This window comes from Papaver somniferum, chromosome 2, assembly GCF_003573695.1.
Source record: "Papaver somniferum cultivar HN1 chromosome 2, ASM357369v1, whole genome shotgun sequence".
Taxonomy (NCBI): domain Eukaryota; kingdom Viridiplantae; phylum Streptophyta; class Magnoliopsida; order Ranunculales; family Papaveraceae; genus Papaver; species Papaver somniferum.
This window is the reverse complement of record NC_039359.1, coordinates 28203425-28227349: the sequence shown is the minus strand read 5'-3', so window position 1 is coordinate 28227349 and position 23925 is coordinate 28203425. Positions and strand designations below refer to the sequence as shown.

General features: G+C 34.8%; 2 protein-coding genes and 1 pseudogene across 2 annotated transcripts; 1 reads left to right on the top strand and 2 right to left on the bottom strand.

The window, feature by feature from the left end:
• Nucleotides 1-1799: 1799 nt before the first annotated feature.
• Nucleotides 1800-5830, top strand: LOC113353083 (tryptophan synthase alpha chain-like). The gene is made up of 8 exons (XM_026596789.1): nt 1800-2024; nt 2303-2449; nt 2545-2610; nt 3199-3307; nt 3679-3755; nt 4545-4622; nt 4793-4870; nt 5504-5830. The coding sequence occupies exons 1-8, from the start codon at nt 1839-1841 to the stop codon at nt 5696-5698; spliced, it is 936 nt and encodes a 311-aa protein (XP_026452574.1). The 5' UTR covers nt 1800-1838; the 3' UTR covers nt 5699-5830.
• Nucleotides 5831-12791: 6961 nt separating this feature from the next.
• LOC113353082 (putative germin-like protein 2-1) lies at nt 12792-13557 on the bottom strand. The gene is made up of 2 exons (XM_026596788.1): nt 13437-13557; nt 12792-13327 (listed from the first exon to the last, which is right to left on the bottom strand). Exons 1-2 carry the CDS (start codon nt 13555-13557, stop codon nt 12792-12794), a joined length of 657 nt encoding a protein of 218 aa, XP_026452573.1.
• Nucleotides 13558-15095: 1538 nt separating this feature from the next.
• On the bottom strand, nt 15096-20568 carry LOC113353080 (annotated as a pseudogene).
• Between the last annotated feature and the right edge of the window lie 3357 nt (nt 20569-23925).

The following is a 23925-nucleotide window of genomic DNA, read 5'->3' as shown; positions in this document are numbered from 1 at the left end:
TATGGGACCGGCCACGGTATGACCGGCCGGCCGGTGGGCCCGGTTCCCTAGCGCCTTAGCCAATATTTTATTATTTTTTTCTTCCTATTTTGCATAGGTTCATCATTCCTTCGTATTTTTGAGTGCTCGTTCGTGCATTCAAGTGCTCGTTGGTGTATTATTGCTGAGTACACTTGCACCATTTTTGTCGGGGCTTACTCGATAGTGGCTCAGATGCCCGTACGTTGAATATTTATCACTAACCCATGAAATTCTGCTGGGAAGAACCATGAATTGAAGTGATGAAATATTATGAAGAACGTAAAATGTTCTCTAGGGATTCGGTTAATGAATATAATGATTTAGAAATAATTAATTGATGGATCTATACTAGCACGATCGTCTAGGAGCATTAATTATTTGAGAATTGAGTGATATGAGCTTGTTGAAGCGTCATACTTCTTTTATATAGTCAGGGAAAACATTGTTGCGTCCTGAAGACGTTATTGCTCTATACTAGCAGGCAAGCTGTCTAGGAGCCGTCTAATCGCTCGATTCTATATAGAAGTAATTACTGAATTTGCTCAGTATTCATGAGATATGCCGTTGCCTCAGTTGAGAGACTGCACATCTACATATGCTATGAGAGACAGTATTCTCAGTCAGAGGTTCTTGCGGCATGAGCTTTCATGCTTCAATGAGAGACATGAGCCTCAATACTCATCTGATTGCTGGATCAGGAGTATGTACAATTATGGTTTTACGATTTTGGCTTTTGTCGAAAATCCACCATCTACAATTTCTTCCAGTCCCTGAAAGTAAAAGTGAAGATGTTTGTTCCTCTCTGCCTGGTTCTGAAATGGCTGTGACCCCAATGCCATAATAGCTTCGTACTCGACTTTCCCAGCTGACATTGAAGTTTCATTCATCACTTTCCTTATAATACTTTTTTCACAGTCTTTGATTCCCTTACTCAGTTTGATATGAGGATATCTAATCACTCTTCGAACATCATCATCATCATTCAAATTTGTTGAGTTGATTTTTCTGATGATTTCAGAAAGCTCACCACAGAAAGTGTAATCAGACATTTTGAAGAGAGATAAGGGAATGCAAAACAGGGTGATAATGAAGAATTGAATTAACCATCCCCAATTTATAATTGGTTTGCATGAATTTCTATTGAAACGTGTATTAGATTTCAAACATTTTCCTCCAAATTTTAACTTTTTCAGACAAAAGATTACCGGTTTCAATTGATTGAGCAAAGAATTAATTTTCGGATACCTAACTAGCATTTTTTCGAGATCTTCGTTGCTTGATGACATTTTTCCACTGCTAACCATTAAATACAACCTTTGGAGAATTGGGATTAATGTTTGAAGACAGAAACCTGTGAAAACACTAATCAGATTAGCGTAAAACGCTTTTCAGAATAGCGCCCTATAATTATGAACGCTCCCAAGGCAAATGAACCAAAAGTGATATTTAAGAGCCCATATAAAGGCGAATGAACCAAAAGTGATATTTAAGAGCCCATATCAAGGTTGAAATAAAGTTTCAAATCTTTTAAATATCTTCCTTACTTTGTTTCGATCCAGTAAATCCTCATTGAACATACCTGTTTAAGAAATATCACCTACCCCAGATAATTAATTGGAGTCGTCCATTTCTGAAATCCTACTTTCCGTTCCTGTCCTCGACCAAATCTCATCATTTTTTAGCGATCAAGATTCACTATGCACATTACAACAAATCCGTAGTATTTTAACAGGATAAACCAAACAATATTTAATCATTCAAAAACCACTAGTAGAAGTTTCTACATTCAAACCTCTTCACTGTGCGATACAAAAAAAATGGCAACTGCTCTGAAAACAAAATTGTTTCTACAACCTAAGAAATCCCAGAACCAGTTTGTTTCACACTCAACTCAAAGACCTAATGTCTCTTTTAAATCATTCACAGTACCGATGGCTTCTATTAGTATTACCCCAACTGTTGGACTTTCTGAAACTTTCTCAAAATTGAAAAAACAAGGCAAAGTAAGCATTATTTTTATGCCCTTTACTTGTTTGTAAATTTTTCCGCCTTATTTTAATTTAATTTTTCATTTTTTTATATTTAACTTTGAATTCTTCGTCTGGGTTTATATTGTTTTAGCATTTCAAGTTCTTTTTTGGTTGGTACAATTGGCTCATTTTGATGATCTTTTTGTTCTTTACTAAACCAGTCTTATTTACAGTGGACTTGGTTTTGCTTGATTAATACAGCATGTTGAATTCATAATCACCTTTCTGAATACCATCTTGTTTGTTTGAAGGTTGCATTTATCCCTTATATAACTGCTGGTGATCCAGATTTGTCAACAACAGCGGAAGCACTGAAAGTGTTGGATTCATGTGGATCAGATATTATTGAGTTGGGTATACCATATTCTGATCCCTTGGCAGATGGTCCGGTTATACAGGTTTGAATTCATCGTCCGTTGCTCTGTATTGATTTGTAAAATCTGGTTTCCAGTGTGTTTGTGTTTGTGCTAGTGATTTTATTTTATTGTTGTAGGCTGCAACTACTCGCGCTTTAGCAAGAGGTACCAATTTCAATGCAATTATTGACATGTTAAAAGAGGTGTAGTACTTATTAATCTGCTTTTCTTTGTTTTATATAAGGAATTGTTTAATCGGAAGTACTATAAACTTTTAGTTATGGGGTGTATATAAATTACAATGATAGATGCGTTAGAGATACATGAGATTGTATCTTGTCTGCATTTGGTGAACTGAATGGGGATAATGATGGTTTGGGGGAGCTCGATTCTGACTCTGACTATGATGAGCAAATTGATGCTGTTAAATGCTCGTTTTGGGATGAAAATGGGGATTTTTGAAGGTACATTGGGGATTACTTGAGTGTAAGGTGTTTAGGTAGTTCCTGTTAGAGCTTGAGTTGGAACCTTTTATTTGAAGATTCTAAGTTACTCCTATGTAAGCTTGCTATATTTTTCTTTTCTTTTCTTTTCTTTTCTTTCTTTCTTTCTTTTTTTTTTTTTTTTTTTTTTTTTTTTGTGGATTGGTATCACTCTTAGTGACATCTTTATTTTTTTGATGAAATTTCCCCTTTTCACGTTAAGAAAAGAAAAAAAGACATTTGGTTCACTGAATTAAGATTGCTTCTTATAGACTGCTAATTCACGGTGTTTATTTGCTGAATAACCAGGTGATCCCGCAATTATCGTGTCCAGTGGCGTTGTTTACATACTACAACCCGATACTTAAGCGTGGTGTCGAAAACTTCATGGTTACTATAAAAGATGTTGGAATACATGGTAGTGTAATCTCCTATTCAAATGAAAACTATTTTTAGATTTTGGAAATGTTTTCTTATCCTACTAGCTAGTTTAGCGAGTCTACCTAATTGGTTTTGTCACATTATGATGCTTTCAATTTCATGAGCTTCTGCACCATATCTCATCAACACATGGTATCTTTAGCTATGTCCTTTACTTGTCAGACAACATTTGGAACAATGTTGTCCCCGTGAAGCAAGTTATCTAGCAAGGCTCTTAACATAATGAAGAAAAAGGGAAAATTTGATCCATGTGACACGATTTCAGAACTTATATATCTTCTTGTTTAATATCACACAGTATTATATATATTTTCTGTTGAGCTTTCTCATATTCAGTCTTCATTCCAGGAATTGTGGTTCCAGATGTCCCTCTTGAAGAGACTGAGATTTTGAGGAAAGAAGCTAGGAAGAATAACATTGAGTTAGTAAGTTTGCTTCATCCCATTTTTCTTCTGTATGGACTCTGGTATACCTTTTTTAGATACTACATATCTTATCAATTTGTTAATTGTTGACATTTCTCTTACTGAAAAAGAGAGCATGCGACTTATATCTGAATCTGATGCCATGCTTTGTTATCTTTTAGATTAAGTGCTCAATCAGAGTAGCAGCTGCAAGTTAGTAGTCCTATAGCTGTAGGCTGATCTAGTTTCACCTCCTGTTTGACCTACCTTAGTAAAGCATATCATTTCATAGATTTAAGAGCTAATAGTAGGTTCCTGAACCCCTACTTTAATTACAAAACACGATTAAGTAATTATAGACCTCCCAATGGAAGCCTTACGTTTTTGTCCCCTACCTGTATATAGGACACACAAACCATTCACTCTTATTAGAAATAATTTTCTTGTGACAATTATTACATGCCAAGCATCAAATGTATTAGTTCCATGATGGTCAGCTCAGTGTCTCGTTTACAGGGTGAGGGGGAGGGGTGGCGGCTGGGTGGAAGGTTGTATAGACAGCTTATATATATACGCTTTCTGTGCATCATAACTCGAATAAACAACTGGCATCATAACTCGAATAAACAGCTGGCCACTTTTTTGCTCGACAATTACAAATAAAACAGGAAAATTTACTTCCCCCTTTACTGTATCAGGACAAGTGTGTAGTTGCATTGTAGAATTTATGAATTCTTTGTTCTCACTTAGGATATAATGCGTTCATTAGCTGATACTCATATGCTTAAATTTCCTTCTTCGTGATTGAAGGTACTGCTAACAACGCCCACAACTCCAACAGAAAGAATGAAGCCAATTGTTGAAGCAGCAGAAGGATTTGTGTATCTTGTAACTTCTGTTTTACTGTAGACTTCCTTTCTACTTTGTGCATTAGTAAATCAACTGACATTTACATGCTGGTGTAGTTTTGATAATTTTTTGAGTATCTCTAGCAATCATTTATATATTTAATGTCTGGTTAGTTCTGGAATCAGCACTGACATCATATCCCTTTTTAGGTGAGCTCGATTGGCGTCACTGGTGCACGTACATCTGTTAGTGATCGAGTTCAATCTCTTCTTCAGGACATTAAGAAGGTTTGTTCCGCGTATTGCTGTGTAAATCCAGTTCCTAGTTTCTTAAGTTCATGCAAACTAGTTTCAACCATATTTTCTTTAGGGAAGCGCTTTATAGGTTTTTCCCATTATTTTAGAGGTCTCAAAGAAGAATTGACCAATAAACAGTTTAATATCTACGAGAAAATGGTATAATATAGCTATTACCTATGAAGCTGGTAGGCTAAGAGTAAGATGGCTCATCGGTTGAAGGTTCAGGTTAAGCCTGTGTAAACACTGACTGCTTCTTTTAGAGGTCTCAAAGAAAAATTTACCAATAAAGAGTTTAACATCTACGAGAAATTGGTATCATATAGCTATTACCTGTGTAGCTGTTAGGCTTAGATGGCTCATCGATTGAAGGTCAGGTTAAGCCTGTGTAAACATTGACTTTTTTTTTTTCCTCTTTCATCGATCTTTTTTTTTTTTTTTACTTTATTCACATGTCTTAGTTACCCGTTGGTCCATTTTTTGGGGAAAATCCTAAAACTGAGACCATAAACTGAAAAATGTGGTTCTTATCCGTTTGCAAAATGTTTTTTTTTGGAACTGGTAGTTACATTGTATAACCATTTCTCCCTTAAATGCCTTTTATCTTCTCTAATTCTTCAACAGGCAACAGATAAACCAGTGGCTGTTGGATTTGGCATATCTAAACCAGAGCAGGTTCAACAGGTTGCAGGATGGGGAGCAGATGGCGTGATTGTTGGTAGTGCCATGGTAAAGTTGCTAGGTGAAGCAAAATCTCCCGAGGAAGGTTTGAAGGAACTAAAAGCCTACACGCAAACACTGAAAGCTGTACTGCCTTAATAATTTTATTTGAACATTGCAAAAATATGCATCTCTTCTTTGTATGCTTCTCAACATTTATTGTACTAGTTTTTCGCCCGTGCGATGCACGGGATTTCTTCTCATCTTTTAAGGAAAAAAATTTAAGAAACATATAAGAGTATTAAAAAGTAATAAAACCGCGAATAATAAGCTCATGACCATGAAGTTTAATAAAATAATCAATAAACTAATAAATATTCAATGCAAGACAAAAAAAATGTTATGTATTTGTAGTTATCGTCTTCGAATCCTTCTCTAAGTTTCGATATTCATTAAAGAAATTCATCTCAAGCTTTTTTCGTCCTTTTTATTTTACTTCTTTTCGTTTACCTAATTGTTATGCACTTTTACATCATTAGCATAAGGGTCATCGAGATCGTCATACATCATATCTTCAAAGTAAAAATATCGTTGAACCGTTTGATGAACTTATTTAGTCAGCGTGATATAAATCATTGGTGGTTTACTACGATGAAATTTACATGGAGCAATGATTTTCTTATTTAATTTAGTGACCTCTTTTGTTTTCTTTCTCGCTGCACAATCCTTAATAAATATTTTCATATGAAAGTGATCTAACGTAAAATAAATCAAGAGTTTCACATATACGGTATGTAAGTGAATCCCACATAAATCAAGTGTATTTAAACCCATGAATCTCGTTAATCATAATATCGTTTGTTTTCTAAACCCGTGAATATATTGTCTTGGTATCAATTATCTTTACAATATTTGTATGTATTTATGAGAGTGTTTGTTTCTTCGGGCACCATAAACAATTAGGACACGAATTAAGTGATTATATATAGGTCGAGCGAGTGCACGTATATATGTGTACCTTGGGACCGTAGGATGAATCCCCAAATGAACCCTCAAATCAATATTTACTGACAGAATGTGAGAGTGTCGCTATATTGTAGGATGAACTTGCGTATTTTAACGTATATTATATGTGTATATATATATACAGAGAGGGAACCATCATGAAAAGATTAATCCGTGGGAACAAAAGACTGTAAAAAAAACGAAAGGGAAAGAAAGCAATAAGGACTCCGCCGCGTCAAAGAAAGAGTTACCTTTTTGAAACCTTAAGTATATATATATTGAGCGATTGTATGTATGGATGTGTGTCTGAGAACTAAGAAATAAACCCTTGAATTATATACACGTGTTTTTTTTTTGTTGAATTATATACACACTGAGTAACTCCTACCCGTGAATGCAGATGAATTATATATGGACCTTGTTTAAGTGTACCCATGGTTTATGCACACTCATGATTGTTATATATTCAAGAGCGCGTGTGCTTCATTTCAGCGCACCAAAAAAATAAGATTCAAATTTAATGAATATATATGGACCTAGTATATATATGTATATGTACCTTAGAACTTCATGCAAGATGAACCCCTAAGTGATAAAAAGATCCCATGAAATAAGAGAATGTAATATTGCCACTAATTTATGAGATGAGGCCGTATATTATATAATGAACTATATGTATACTGAGTGTGCATATGTATGGATATTTATCCAGCAACTATAAAATAGAAATTTCATAAAATATGAACCTATGTAATACGTATTCATTGAGTGAATTTATGTGTACCTTTGAGTTGCAGGGTGAGTTATACGCGGAGTCATTTTACTGTTTATGTGTGCCCATCAATTATGCGGTGTAATTTATTATTCGTATTTGAATCCAGAATTCTATGCATATAATTGTAGGTGAACTGCATATATATTGAGAATTGTTTATATAAACCTTAGATTACAATATCGTGTATATGCTAAACCATGAATGTACAGTGTGCATGACACATTTTCATACAATTATTGTATGTTTACTTGTGGATTCTTAAATACTGAAGAGTGTGTGTTTCATTACCGCACAAATTTCCTTTTCCTTGACAGTGATACACTATAATTTTGGAATAATTAGTATTTGAATTATGAAATGCTACTTATGTTGAATGCATGTGAACCCTCAAACCATCTAAGGATGTAAACAATCAAGAGGATTAAAGCTCCAATTTTTTAAGGTGATGGTAGGCGGATGAAGCTTATTAGGAGATTACTTCTTCAAATATTTCTCCCAGGCCATTGCAAATATTTTTATCAGATTATACACAACTTCAAGATAGAAACTAAAAAATCTCACCAAGCAGATACCATAAAGTGTTCTGGTGATCTTTTTTCTGGCCAAGTCTGTGGTGAATATACGTGATTGATTATTGAACCTCAATTTTCGTGCTCATGCAGTAACACTATCCCAATAGATATGGATTCTGAAGGTTTGCATGTCACCTTTGTGATTAGCATTACCAGATGATGGTTATGCCCGACTGGCCAGTCACAATTTCGTTGCTTGTAGTTTAAAAAACATCTACACGTCCTTATCTTGGCGCTTTTCCAATTTCCATCTAAAATTTATAAATTTGTTTAGTCCACTATATTATGATGATATCTCTTCCATGAATATCCATCCCATAAGAGAATTAATACATGAATTTGTTTACATAATTCTTGTGGTTCCATTTAATAGTCTATAGTTATATTCTCTTGGACTAATTAAAGAAGCCTATCATAGGGGTTTCAAGCTTTTGGTTTTGGGGGTTCCTATAGATTCAAGTTTCCCAAATATGGATAAGGGGATATTTCACCCATAACAAAGATACAGAACTATTCTTTAATTATATTTATTAACCTAAAGCCAAAAACTAAACATATACCTAAACAATATTGCCTATTCTTCTCTTCTTTTACTCAATCGTCTCTTCTTCTTCTTCGTTTTTTTTTCTTTTGTTCTTCAACGACGATTAATCATCGATTCTCCGCAAGTAATTACTTCAATTAGGTAAGAATCGAACTTATCGTTTTTTTTGTTGATTTTGAGCACATAAATAGGTTGGATTTGATCAAATTAGAGATTTTGAAATAGTTTCAGAATTACGTACAGTTGGAATATATCGGTTTTTCCATCCGTCAATCAATTATACGGTTGGGAAAATATGAACTCCCAACCATATTTAAACCTAAGTTTTTCTACGGTTGGGAGTTCCAACCGTATATGGTAGTTACGGTTGGGAAAATATAAACTCCCAACCGTATTTAACCTGAGTTTTTTTAACGGTTGGGAGTCCCAACCGTATATCGTAGTTACTGTTGGGAAAATTGGAGATTCCCAACCGTATGTTAAATTCAAAAAAAATAAATTGTATTTTGATTTTCAAATCCTAACTATAAATAAGTCTAACTTAATCACGAATCATACTTAATCCAGTTAATCTAAAATTATACTAAGGGGTTTTGTACTATTTCAAGACATTTTATTTTGGCATCTTGTGAGCCCTAAAAACCGAAATTATGAAGTCATTATAATAGGATTCGAAATACATGAATTTGTTTGTATAATTCATTTGTGGATCCATTTTGTAGTCTATAGTTATATTTCCTTAAGACTAAATAAATCCCTCTCCAAATAAATACCCGTTTGTATTTTCCAAACCTCAGATACTCAACCAGTCAGCCTCGTTCAATGTGAATGACAAGGATGAATTTTAGACTAATGTTTTAATAAGGTTTTATAGGATGCAACATAACCGGTTAGATTAAAGAAAATTCCTTTATCCCTTTACATGCAAGTTGGTAATTCTTTGTGTATTTAATTTTGTCGTCAGTTCATAATACTGAGATTTTGCAAAAGCTGAAAATAGGCGATCTATTGCCACGGTTAGAACTGGTACATTATACCCGCAACATCCTGTTCAGTGGCTGTGCTGCCTGTGCATAAATGCAACGAATACATCTAAGTATGTGGAAGTGGTTAATAAACACATAGCCGAAGAATCTTAATATTAAATGTCCAAACCCACTAAAAAAATACATAAGGTACATGGCTATAACAAAATTTAATTTGGTTTTGTTCGAACTATCAAGGAAAACTAAATAGAATAATAAATTATATCCAAAGTCTCAGTAGAGTCTCCCTGCATTCCAAAGCTTAACTGCTAGAAGACCGGAAGAGTATGCATTTACTATCATCATTTTAATATTATATCACATACCAAGTGCAAGCCGGACTCCGCAAACAAAACTCATGCCCAAGATCACATGTTTTTTTACTCCATGTGCGGCCCTCCATGTCCATGCTCTCAAAGAAAAATGTAAGCACGTGATTAAACATGATTAAGACGACCTTGGTCCTTGACTAATTTGATGATCTAACAAAATCGATCACCTTAAATACCACAAAGAACTAATCTAAGGCATAACAATCGTTTAAAAGAATAGTTGATTCTCAAATGAAAAGAAGAGTAGGACATAGTAAACCGTTTCTTCCAATATATTATGGATCGCAACAAACATATCTCAGAATTAAAGAGCCGTGCCATCATTTTATACTAATGCACAGATAAACTAAATTAGCTTAGTGTCCTTTATTCAATTCTTTTTGTTTATCCCAGTTACAACTACCACAAATCGATAGAGTACATGAAGACCCCAATCACTACTCAACTATGTTCAACATCGAACTAAAACGTCATTTAAAAAACATAGTTCATTTGTTTCCAAAAAAAAAAAAAAAAACATAATTCACTGAATACATAAAAACAGACAAAGAAAATGTTGGAGAGCGCTTACAACAGTGCTAGGAGCGGGAGTGTGAATTTGGCAATCAGTAATCCTGAAAATTAATAACTTGTAGTTCTTACCCAGAAGCAGAGGCAGGCGCAACACACGAACTGTGACTATAAGGAAGCAAAAAAATTGAGCGATGGGGGAACTGGTGGGACATTCATTGAAGCTTAAATTAGAAAAAGAAATGCAGATGGAATAGATAATAAGTCAAAAAAAAAATCTAATAATGATTTCATTAAATATACATCAAGATAAAGCGAGGTAAAAAGAGTAGCAGTAAGCACCACCACCCCTAGTATCTCCGCAACCACCACAATTGCCATAAATACAGCGAAGATCAAATGAAGATGATTAACTACCCTCTACCTCTTCAAGGCCAACATGGAGGCATAACCAAGTAACAATCAATCCGATGAATGATGCTAGATACAAATTGAAATAGAATAATGGCCTGATTACCCTGAAGTGACGATCGCATCAAACTTATAGCCATCGCGACCGGATTGCATCTTTGGCATCCGATAAATCCCCGATCTGCAAATCAAAAAACCAAAATAAATATCAAGAGAACATGAATTAATATCTTGATCTGGATGTTATGTAACCAAGTATAATTGGATAAACCAAGATTTACCTCCCCAAACAGTATGTTACCAACAAACAAACGCTAGCAATTTTCAACCCCAACGAAGAAGCACTGCCAATCGACTAAACATTTAATACCTGCAAAGCAAACAATAAACACAAATCAAATGACAATCCCGATCGGAATGAAAAGGAAAAATAAATACACAAACAGAAAGAGAAGCGACGAAAAAACATACAAAGAAAATCTTGGTTGAACGCCTTATATAGGGAGACAGCCAGGTATAATAAGACTAATCTCATAAATAATGTTAATATGTAAATCTAAAAGTATCTAAAATTATGGTTATTAACGTATAAATACCATTTATAGATAGTGCAGTTTTAATGATAATATAAACCAATGGACTTAAAAAGGAAAAAAAAAATCTCCCATTACACGATTTATATTATTACTTTTCAAATATAGCCGATACGCCACCTATGCTTCCAAAAAGAAGAAAGATATGCCTAAGGTTACCTAAAATAAGATATACCTCTAAACCATGAGTAAATCTAAATTTATCTAAAACACTCATCATTATTTTCAAATTGCTACTATATGGAAATGTTTTTTTTTTTATGGAATGAATAATATTAAAAAAAAATAATACTGAAACCCATACGTCATTATCAATTGTATTTTTTATTTTTTTTCCCCGTTTTTGTAAATTTTATTGTTTGGCAATTTTTACTCCTAATGATGTTGTATTATTTTTATTTGTACAGGATTAACAAACCCATTTGTAATCCCTTGAAAGAAGATTTCTTGATTCATGCGTGACATCCACAAATCAGGTAATTTCTTTTAATCATCAATCTAAATTTTGTATTTTTTTAATGGTCAATTCAAATTTTATCAACGGTTGAGTTATTTAATACCAACCGAAATTGTTATTGCAAGTATTTTCTTTTACCCGTAGTTTGGAGTTGTAATTAGGCGGATTTTATTACAAAAACTGTAAATGGACATTGGGCATTTTTTTTTAATTCATATGATTGATCTAATTTTATGATGATTTCATGATGAACATTGCATATTTAATTCTATTTAATTTTATCATGATGAAATCGTTTTTTTTTTTTGTAATATTGAAGTTGTTTATATTTGTTTTGTTATGTTTCCAAGATTAATAAGATTTAATAAAAAAAAATTGTTATGTTTCCAAGATTAATAAGATTTAATAATTTTACTGATTATTTTCAAAAATGGGATTGGCTAAATAATATTTCGTGGGCCAAAAGATTCTCCTGAAATTTTATTGGCTGAAATTTAGAATTGTGGGGCCAGAATCAACCAGAAGCTCCGGTTAACACACCATACTGCAGAAAAAAATTTGTTTTTATATAGAGAATGGTAAACAACCAAGCGGTAATAAAAGTCACACAGCATACTGCAGAAAACAATGTTTGGTTTTATATGGCAGCAAATTTGTTCACTTCTCATTTCCAGTCATTGGATCTCTATTCAAATTGTACCATTTCAGAAAGAATTGGTAATTTCCAAGACGAACCAGAGAAAATATTAACTTTCGCACGTAATAAATATCAAAGCAATGTTTCAAACGATTCACTTCATCAGGAAACAAATTTAGAACTCTTTCACACTTCAATCACAATTAACAAACAAATAGTTACCACCTCTTGGATTGAATTTCTAGGCGTGGGAATTATTGTTTGTTCAGCATACAAACTGGTAAAACAAATCAATTGAATCTCAAACGAAAACATACAACTTAATCAAACGTACATAGTAGAAAAAATATGAAAACTCACTTGTTTTGTTTCATCACTTTCAGTTTGTCTTTCAGAATTTTGCTTGGATGAGAGCAACAGTGCTCTTGTCCAATTGGAAGGCCTTTGTAAGCACTTCACTGCTAATGGCCGGATTTGATCCAAAAACAGCATTGGCTATAGTTATTGCACCAGGATTTTGGCTGCTCAAGGCTGCAATTGCAAATGCATTGACATATCCGATATTGCGTTGGTAGTGAATGAGCCCTATAGGGAATACAAACACGTCTCCCTTTTGAAGGACTTTTTTGATTAGAATGTTGTCAGGATTGGATGTGATAAAGCCAACTTCAAGAGTGCCTTCCAAGACTGTCAATATCTCAGTAGCTCTTGGATGAGTATGTGGAGGGTTCATACCCCATGGAGCGTAGTCAATGCGTACCAAGGAGATTCCTAAAGTGTTTAGTCCTGGAATCTGAGCTACATTGACTGGAGTAACCTTCGATACTTGAGTGTTTGACGTATTTCCTGGTACATGGAGTCCGGTGAAGAAGAAATCACTGGCTTCAGCAAGCTTTGGGTCTTTACATACCATACCATTCCCGAGTGCTGTTAATCATGCATGAAAACAACTTTTTAGAACAAGCAAGCAAGAAATAAATGATATCATGAATTAATGTCATCCAACAAAGTGTATCGCGCGTCTAGTAGTACATACCTGCATATGAGGATTTATCAGCGATGCAGAAATCCTGTAAAGGGCTAGGTTCAAAAGCTAATGCAATGGAGCATGAAAGAACTAATACACAAAGTATACGAATATTGCCGTGGTTTGCCATAATTTCTTGATAAAGATAGAAAATGAGAAAGATGTTTAAAGTTTGAAGGATGAAGTACTCAAAACCAAGTTAAATAGTAAGTACTAAGCGGATGAGGTTTTGGTTATCAAACAAGCTTAGCATGAACACTCTATTTATAGAATGGCTGGAGGAAGAGAAGTACTATTACTGCATGTTATGAAGTTAAATTTATTATGTTATGTTTTGCCGATTAAATGATAAAACTTGTCGTCCTGTCTCATACAATTAAGATACTAATTCATGTGACCCATGCAATTGCGCTTAATATCATTATTTAGATTTACGCTGTTTTTTTGCTTTTGTTGCTTTCTTGTGTGATCTTTGTGGGTGTTATATTATCTAAGAATCTTTTCCTTGAGTACATTAGTAAAGCAAAAAGAAAACAAAAGAACTAACTTAGGTTGACTTGGTCATTTAATTGTCAGTATAGTCTTCTTGTAATCTATACGCATAATTTGTATTACAGTAACATGGACTTAGTCACCAGTTGATTGTTCTGTGTCTACTTGCTGTAATCACAAATCTTACTACAAAGTCGGCGACAACCTGATACGTAAATAACAAAGAAATGAAGACAGGTTGAAAATTTTGAGGACAGACAGACTGTTGAATGAAGAGCAATTCAGCGAGTGTGGGAACACACACGAAACTGCAGCCAGCAGCTATTGGATGCCGGCAACCAGATGAAAAAAAAAGTATGTTGTTAAACATAGTTGTTGACTTATTATTATCACTGTACCACATTTTCTCTATATTCACTAACCACCGTTGTTTCGTTCTCTCGATATATATATGTTTTGTATTTACCACTTGACATTGTTTTGATGTGGTATATGGTAGATAAGGCAATTTTGCGTCCACCTTTGCCATAGTAGGCTACTGTTTATACATTGGTAGAGTACCTAGCTAGCTACCTCTTCTTAGTTCTGAAAAATAAGTTCGAAACACACAAAAAACAAAATCATTTGGAGACGGAATTTGTTTAATAATTGTTATTATGTATGAATTTACTGTAATCACTGACGTATGTAACACTGTTGTTGTTCTGGATTGTAACTGGCTGCATGTTTGTTGTTGCCTTTGAATAGATTGGATTCTAACTGATGTGCGGGTGCCTTCTTGTTTCTTCATTTGGAGTTTTCCACAGATTTCTTTTTCTATCTTATCTACACTTTCGTTTTCACTGCAATTTTAATCAGCTTTTTCACTTCCAAACTTGGGTCGTTACCTATTTGGTCTTCGTAAAAACAAAAACTATCTCATCACTGAAACATAAATCACATACACATACAATAAATGCAATAAGCTACAGATACATCGTTCTAGCTAGACCAGAATATCTCTCGTGAAACACGCGATTTTGGAAGACAATGAGAGGTCAATAATGAAAACTCAACATAGCCACCAATGAGAACACACACAAACACACTCTAGGAAAGGACCCAAACACTCATTCATCAATATTCTTCGTGCAGCTGCATCTTCGTTTCCAGATTCACTACTAGTTTGTTGCTTGTTTAGAATTTTGTTTGCAGAAATTGAACTACACCCTTGTCAAGTTGGAAGGCTTTTGTAAGAACTTCCACACCGATATCAGGTTTCGATCCAAAAACAGCATTAGCGATAGTAATAGCACCAGGGTTTTGGCTGCTCAAGGCTGCAATTGCAACTGCATTAACATGTCCAATATTACGTTGATAGTGAATGAGTCCTATAGGGAATACAAACACATCTCCCTTCTGAAGGATCTTTCTGATTAGAATGTTGTCTGGATTTGAGGTGACGAAACCAACTTCAAGAGAGCCTTCCAAGACTATCAATATCTCAGTAGCTCTTGGGTGCGTATGTGGAGGGTTCATACCCCATGCTGCATAGTCGATGCGTACCAATGAAATTCCAAGAGTGTTCAGTCCAGGAATCTGAACTACATTTACTGGGGTAAACCTTTGATCCATGAGTGTTTGACGTGTTTCCTGTAATGGCAACTGCAAGATGAAACTTAGCTTATATAAAGACAACTCTCTTTATTGATGTTTAAAAAATCTCTCAAAACTAAACACAAGCTCTAATCTTGCTCATATGATCAACCACAACTTTGGTGATCATATATATATAGAACTATGAATTCCTTTTCCTAGTCCTATTACCTTATTACATGTCTTTCCTTTTCTTAGAACTAGATGACTTCTAATTCCCTTAGGATTACATCAATTTCCTAATCTTTTCCTAACCAGCTTGTTAGTGACTTCTATGTTGAAGTTTAACCAACATTCTCCCCGTTAAGCTTCAACCTTACCCGTGACATATCTTGTACTCCAATCAGTTGTCTCATTTCTTCAAACTTGATCCGAGCTAATGCCTTTGTCAATATATCTGCTTTCTGCTCAGTTCCAGATATGTGTTCAACGTTGATGATCTCCTTCTCCATACATTCTCGTATGAAATGATACCTTTTGTGAATGTGTTTCGTCTTCCCATGAAACAATGGATTTTTAGTGAGTGCAATTGCAGACTTATTATCAATCTTGATGAGAACTTTTTCAGGTTCTCTTCCTTTGATTTCACCCAACAGTTCTTGAAGCCATATTGATTGTTTAGTTGCTTCTGTTGCAGCCATAAACTCAGCTTCACAGGATGAGAGGGCTACAGTGTCTTGCTTTTGTGAACACCATGTAATAGGTGCTTCACCTAGATAAAATACATGACCAGTTGTACCTTTTCCATCATCTTGGTCAATATTATGACTGCTGTCACTATACCCAATAATTGCTTTTGATCCTCCTCGACCATACTTCAATCCACAGCTGATTGTTCCTCTTAGATATCTCAATATCTGCTTTATTACATCACCATGAGACTTGCGTGGACTCTGCATATAACGGCTTGCTACTCCCACAGAGAAAGCCAAGTCTGGTCTTGTGTGTAACAAGTATCTAAGGCATCCAACATTTCTTCTATAACCCGTTGAATCAATCTCTGCTTCTTCTAGTGCCTTTGAAACTTTAAGTCCAAACTCCATTTGTATCTTAGTTGGATTACAAGTTTCAAGTCCTGCTTCTTTCAGAATTCTCCTTGCATAAGCTTCTTGTTTAATCTGAATCCCATCTACTCCTTGATGGAATTCTATGCCAAGCTAATAAGTGAGTTTTCCGAGGTCTGACATCTCAAACTTTGATGACATTTCTCTCTTGAACTCATTGATCACCTTAAGGGAGTTGCCAGTCAAAAATAGATCATCTACATAGATAGCAATCACAAGAAGCGTTCCCTTTTCTTCTCTTCTGTATACTGATGTTTATTTACAGCACTTAACAAATCTGATTTCTCTTAAGATTTGATCTAACTTTGTATTCCAGGCTCGAGGAGCTTGTCTTAGACCATATAGAGCTTTTGATAACTTATAAACCTTATGCTCTTGTCCTTTCACTTCAAAACCTTCTGGTTGTTCAACATACACATCTTCTCGCAATTCACCATGTAAGAATGCTGTCTTAACGTCTAAGTGGTGAATTTCCCATGAGTTTGATGCTGCTTCTGCTATTAAGAGACGAATTGTCTCTAGTCTAGCAACTGGTGCGAAAACTTCATCAAAGTCTATGCCTGATTCTTGAACGTATCCCTTAGCTACAAGTCTTGCCTTATATTTGTTAATAGTTCCATCAACATTTCTTTTAACCTTGAAGATCCACTTTTACCCCACCTGGCTTATCAACTAGAAACCAAGTATTGTTTTTGTTGATTGAAATAATTTCTTCTCTACATGCTTGTGTCCATTTAGTCGAGACCTTTGCTTCCTGAAAATTCCTTGGTTCATCATTAACAGAAAGTAGCATAATCTCACATTCTTCTGCAGCTTGAAGAACATAATCCTCCAGATACTGTGGCTTTTGTATCTGTCTTGTTGATTTTCGCAGTGGAATGGGTTGAGTTATTTCATCGATCTCCTCTTCTTCTTCTTAGTTATTCTCAGTGTTTTCATTATTCTCTTATTCTTCTTGATTAACATCATTGTTTCCATTGGTATTGATGATTATGGGTCCTTCTCCTTCATCAATTACTTGACCCCATCTCATGTGAAACATTCCTGGATCCCTACTTGATCCATCATTAGTTTCTTTCCAGTTCCAGTTTGCTTTTTCATCGAATGCCAAATCTCGACTCACTATCACTCTTTTCGTTGTTAGATTGAATAATCTGTAAGCTTTGGATCCAGGCTCAATTCCTAGATTCACAAGAGTCTGAGATCGATCATCCAGTTTCTTAAGAGTTGCAGAATCAACTTTTGCATATGCTTTGCAACCAAACACTCTTAAATGATCTATGTTTGGTTTTCTCTTTCGCAAACTTTCATATGGAGTCATGTCTTTCAGAGCTTTCGTAGGTATCCTGTTTATTAGGTATGTGGAGTGTCGTACAGCTTCTCCCCGTAGATAATTAGGTACCTGCATAGCCTTTAACAAACTTCTTGTCATCTCCATTAGAGTCCTGTTTCTCCTCTCCACCACTCCGTTTTGTTGTGGTGTATATGGTGCTGTGAGTTGCCTTTTGATTCCATTTGACTCACATAACTTGTTGAACTCTAAGGAAGTGAACTCTCCTCCTCTACCAGTTCTAAGCATTTTGACCTCCTCTTTTAACTCTTTTTCTATCAGATTTTTGAAAGCTTTGAATCTGTCAAATGCTTCACTCTTTTCTTTCATAAGAATAGACCACATATATCTTGAGAAGTCATCTATAATAACAAATATGTATTTGTTATTTGCAAGGGTTTGTGGTGTAATAGGACCACATAAATCAGCATGAAGAAGCTCTAATGGCTTTGAGGCTCTGAATGTTGTTGCTTTTGGGAAACCTTGACAAGTTTGTTTCCCAACTAAACATGATTCACAGATTTTTGCTTCATCATTTATCTATGGTAGTCCTCAAACCATCTTGTTCTGAGACATTTCCTTTAAAGTTCTAAAGGTTATGTGTCCTAACCTTGCGTGCCACTTCCATGTCTGATCTTCCAGTCTCATATTCAGACATAATGGCCTTCCAATCATGAGACTTATCTTGTAGAGTCTATTCTGTGAGCGTGAGACTCTAACTAAAAGTCTTCCACTTGGGTCATGAACTGTTAGATAATCTTGTCGCATTCTAACATCACATCCAACTTCTATAGCTTGTCATTAACTTAGAATGTTGCTTTGTAAGTTTGGGATGAAGTAGATGTTTGTGACAAGCTTCTGTTCTCCAGTCTTGCTCTGAAATAGAATTGATCCTTTCCCTTCAATTTCTACAGAAGATCCATCCCCAAACTTCACTTGTCCTTTGATTTTTCTCATTGAGTTCAGAAAAGTAGTGTCTCTTACCAGTCATGTGATTGCTGGCTCCATTATCTAAATACCAGATTCCTTCTTCTCCATCCTTTGATTCGTAGTTCTTTGGTATTAGTTTCCCTTCGTTTAAGAATACAACTTCGTGCATGAAAAGATCTGTATCTGTTTCCCTTGTTTCATTCTTGTTTGCTTCTTCCATCTTTTGTATTCTTTCAGGGCATACAGGAGAAGTGTCCTGGTTTATCACATCTGTAACAAATAATGTTTGATCTATCCTTCTTTTCTTTCCCTTGGTTTTGATCATTCTGACTTGTTGTTCTATCTTGTGAGTTAAACCTTCCTCCCCTTCCTCGGCCTCTGTTTACTCTACCACCTCTTCCACGACCTCTTCCTCTTGTCGCAGAGTTTTGTTGGTAAGAGTTTGTGTACAAGAGTTTTCCTTGAGTTTCTCCATTGTTTTCTTCATCAAGGATTCTCTCTTCATATGCTTTCAATCTTCCAATTATATCTTCATAGCTAGTCTTCTTTAAATCTAAGACTTGTTCGAGAGAAGCTATGATATGAATATACTTGGATCTTGGTAAACTATTGAGAAACTTCTTTACCAGTTTATCTTCATCAATGGATTGTCCAAGTGACGCAGCTTTTGAGGCTATCTCTGATAGCTTTCCTGCAAAGCTATCAATAGTATCAGTGTCTTTCATCTTCACTCTTTCAAATTCAGACATTAAGGTTTGCAGACGGGCTTCTTTAACTCGATCAGCTCCGAGATTACGTGCCTTTATTGCATCCCAAATTTTCTTTGAAGTTTCCTGTTCACCAACTTGTAGAACAAGACATTCTGGTATTGCTTGAAAGAGTAATCCAATGGCAACATTGTTTTTGTCTGGGTCCAATGTACCAGGATCAATTGTTTCCCAAACTTTGTAGATTTTCATCAGTACCTTCATTCTCATGGCCCATACTGTGTAGTTTGTGGCGTTGAGGATTGGAACTTGTATTGATGGTGGCGTGAACTGTTTTGCACCCACAATGGTGGTTTCGTTTTCCATGGCTCAGAAACAAGCTCTGATACCAATTAATGGCAACTACAAGATGAAACTTAGCTTATATAAAGACAACTCTCTTTATTGATGTTTAGAAAATCTCTCAAAACTAAACACAAGCTCTAATCTTGCTCATATGATCAACCACAACTTTGGTGATCATATATATATATAGAACTATGAATTCCTTTTCCTAGTCCTATTACCTTATTACATGTCTTTCCTTTTCTTAGAACTAGATGACTTCTAATTCCCTTAGTATTACATCAATTTTCTAATCTTGTCCTAACCAGCTTGTTAGTGACTTCTATGTTGAAGTTTAACCAACATCCTGGAATATGGAGGCCAGGGAAGAAGAAATCATTTGCCGAGGCGAGTTTTTGGTCTTTGCACACCATGCCATTCACGCATGCTGCAATATTTAGAAACGATTACATTAGCGGGGAAACTTGAAATAAGAGAGAGAGATGACAGGAAATTAAGACGGTAAAAGTTACATATATACCTGGTGAAGTTTTGTCGGCAACAAAAAAATCCTGTATAGGACTGGGCTCAAAGGCTAATGCACGAGAGAAAGAAAAAGCAAAGAGACACAATAAAAGTATGTTTTTAGAGTTTGCCATATCGGAAAATCTGAAAAGGATTCCTACAAATTCTTAATGAAAATAAAGAAGCAGAAGATGAAGACTTCGGCTAAAAAGTAGCGAGCAAGATGTTAATGTGATGGTTTATAAAATGACACTGGGTTGAACACTATATATAGAGATCAGGAGAAAGGGGATGAGGACTGCCTAGTATTTCAGGTTCTGAAGCAGAAAAAAACAGATAGCTACTTTCTAAATTTTGATGACTGAATGAAGTTTCCGTCCTAACACATACTATTCTGTGGCCTATGTATATGGCACACCCATGCATGACCCCCAAACATTATAAAGGAAGCTGTTGAGAGATTTGATTAATCAAAGAAGTAAGGATTATTTAAGTCGATCTATAATCATAACCGCGTAGGAAATGTTATTAGACCATGCATATGTCTTAGTCAAGCCGGCTTCACTGCGGTACATTTTGGATTATGTGGTATTCTTACTTGCTTAATCAGTTGATAATTTTCGTTTTCTTTATTTGTTACTTAAGTCTCTGTCATGTATCTGATTTGTTCTATTTTATTCTTCGTTCAATCTAGTGTCCTTTACCGATTGGTGTAATAATTTACTAATTTAGATTTGATATTACTCTAGCTTTCGCATCTTCTTTAACTGCTCTTTTTATTTAATGTATGAAAGCCTTATCCATCTAATGGAGCCTCCATGTGCAAACACTATGACTAGCATCTTAATTATTATTTTTATTTTTTTATTTTAAATAAGAAATCTTTTCATTAATGGAAATTCGAGGTTATAATAAGTTTGAAACGAGACGGTAGATAAATTGGAGTTTCTTATTGTCGGAAAACTTGGGTTACAAACAGGTTTTCCGTGTGACTAAATAGGCAGAGATCCAAAAGCAAATCTACACGTACTAATATCTTTCCTAACTAACAAAATATGTAACCATATATACAATATATACATTAAATACATATCTCCTAATACTCCCATGGGGATCACGAATGCCCAACTTGCGAAGGAGCAGCTCAAACTGATGGCGTCCAAGAGCTTTGGTGAATCTGCAAGCTGAGCATTGTATGAACATGAGAAGTAACAATATCACCCGCAGAATTCATTACACATACACTTGATTCCCGAATTCAACATCACAATAACTTGTATACATTCAATCCTTAAATTCCGTTGTTGACATTATAATAACAAAGAATATTACTCTCCCTAAAGGCAAGATAGGTAGATTTTATCAATCTGCACATCTTTGTTATTCCTTTGTAATGATATGTTACTCCCCCTTAGTCTATGCTTTCACTCTTTTGTTAGATAAACGTTTAAGCACCAATGTTCTTTTCCTTTAGTGATTTCAATCAATATAAAATCAATGCCAGTATCACTTGTTTACTCCATATATCTCTCCCCCTTTTTGTCACAAAATGACAAAGAAACGGAAAAATAAAGGACAAACCGAAAAGAATCCTACAAATCTCAATATAGACTTGCAATCTATAGGGTTAAGCATGAGGGTTCCACACACCGTTTCTGATAACCAATATCAAAACCGAAACTATAAAGTAATTTATTTTGATATGTTATCAAGGAAACAATTGCCCGAAGCAATTTTTCCTAATAGTTTAGCAAACCAAAAATCAACTAAGCACCTTAGTTCCTTTGCTAAACCGATTGTACAAATACAATCGCTTATTCGATAAGACCAAAATAAAGATAACTCTATTTTTCTCATGAGGTTCTAATTATCCATATAACTTAGGTTAGTTATATGGAAAACCGAAACCTAGCATTTCTTGGTTAGTTAACAAGACAAGTACTAGGTTAGTTAACTAGCATTTCTTGTTAAGGCATTCGATTAGACTTGAATAACCGAAACCTCCACTTTAATAAGTCTAACTAAGATCAGAATTAACTTAGTTTCTCTTATCCAGAATCGAATTGGACTAAACAATTCATCCCGTAAACCTTTTCTTTCGTTAAGCCATAAAAAATTCATACAAACTAAATAAATAAACTTGCATAATTATTCACCTAAACCGGAAGCAATGGAAACAACATAGACATTGTAGCACCGCAATTGCACCGAAATTTTGTAAGCCTAAACAATTGATACCACACAATAAAGCAAGATAACAATAGTTTTTCTTAACCGGAAACAATTGAATCACACACACATTCATACACATATTGTTAAGCAAAAGAAATAAATATATGAAATACAAATCAGGCTTTTCTTAAACAGTAAAACAATTAACTAACAAGATTGTTACCTCAAATTTCACATCCACTTCTCCAATATGTTTGCATCTTCTTCCAGGGAGAATTGATATCGAAATATCATTATATTGTCATCCTTATGCAAAACAAAAGAATAGCAACAACCAACCTTTACCAGAGAAAAGTTGAAAACCGGTTTTTAACTATTGCAAGCAAAAGTTCAAAACCCCCGAAACACATATGCTTTTATGCTAAACCAAAACTGATTCAACATAGTGTGACTTTTTCACATATTGTTTTTGTCAGAACCCCTCATGATCCTTTGATAAAGCCTACCAATATGGACTAGAACTTAATCCTGCTAAATCAAAAAGTCACCCAAACCATAAGGGTTCACAACACTATGAGATAGAATATCAAGGTAATAAAACCGAAATCAAACATCACATAAACGTACATAGAAATAATCATAAAGCATTCAAGCACAGGCTATGTAAATCAAAAACTATCATAAGAAAAATTATAAATCAAATAATTTTATTCATAAAATAGACCAAATACAATCATTGAAAGAGATAAAAAATTGGTGTCTATTTTCCTGCAGATTTTTCAAAGATCATCTTCAATTTCCTCACATTTTCCAGGATCTTCATCGACATCATCTTGACTGATATCTCGGATTCTGCACACAATACCTTGATTATGTTCACAGGCCAAAGCATTAACCTTCCGATTAATATTTCGAGAATACTCCCTGTTACCGATTCCAAGTTTAATCAACTTTCTTTGATTACAGATAACAGTTCTTAGTAGTGATGTCTCTCTATGTTGAGTTTCGATGGTACTGAGGAGGACTTGTCGTAGATTGATAATATCAACCTTAGCATCCAAACTATTTTGGACAAGGAAATGAGTTACATCTTTTTTTTATTTTTCGACATCTTCACAACTAGATTTCTTGAAGGTATCATCAAGATGAACAATTTCCTTAGAAGTCATTCCACTCAAGGCTTTCAGGAGTTTTTCTTTGAGAATTCATCCTTTAGTATACATTCTCATACATGATGAGTACATATACTTGAAATACCTTTTAACACATACCAAACATAGATATCAGCCTTAAATAACTAATTCTGACAAGATTTGAAA

Excerpts from the sequence above, each read along its gene's own strand:
- LOC113353083 (XM_026596789.1), top strand. The coding sequence starts at position 1,839 with ATGGCAACTGCTCTGAAAACAAAATTGTTTCTACAACCTAAGAAATCC. Across the intron at positions 3,756-4,544 it reads GGAAGAATAACATTGAGTTA|GTACTGCTAACAACGCCCAC; the intron begins GTAAGTTTGCTT and ends TCGTGATTGAAG. Across the intron at positions 4,871-5,503 it reads TTCTTCAGGACATTAAGAAG|GCAACAGATAAACCAGTGGC; the intron begins GTTTGTTCCGCG and ends ATTCTTCAACAG.
- LOC113353082 (XM_026596788.1), bottom strand. The coding sequence starts at position 13,557 with ATGGCAAACCACGGCAATATTCGTATACTTTGTGTATTAGTTCTTTCA. Across the intron at positions 13,328-13,436 it reads TGATAAATCCTCATATGCAG|CACTCGGGAATGGTATGGTA; the intron begins GTATGTACTACT and ends CATGATTAACAG.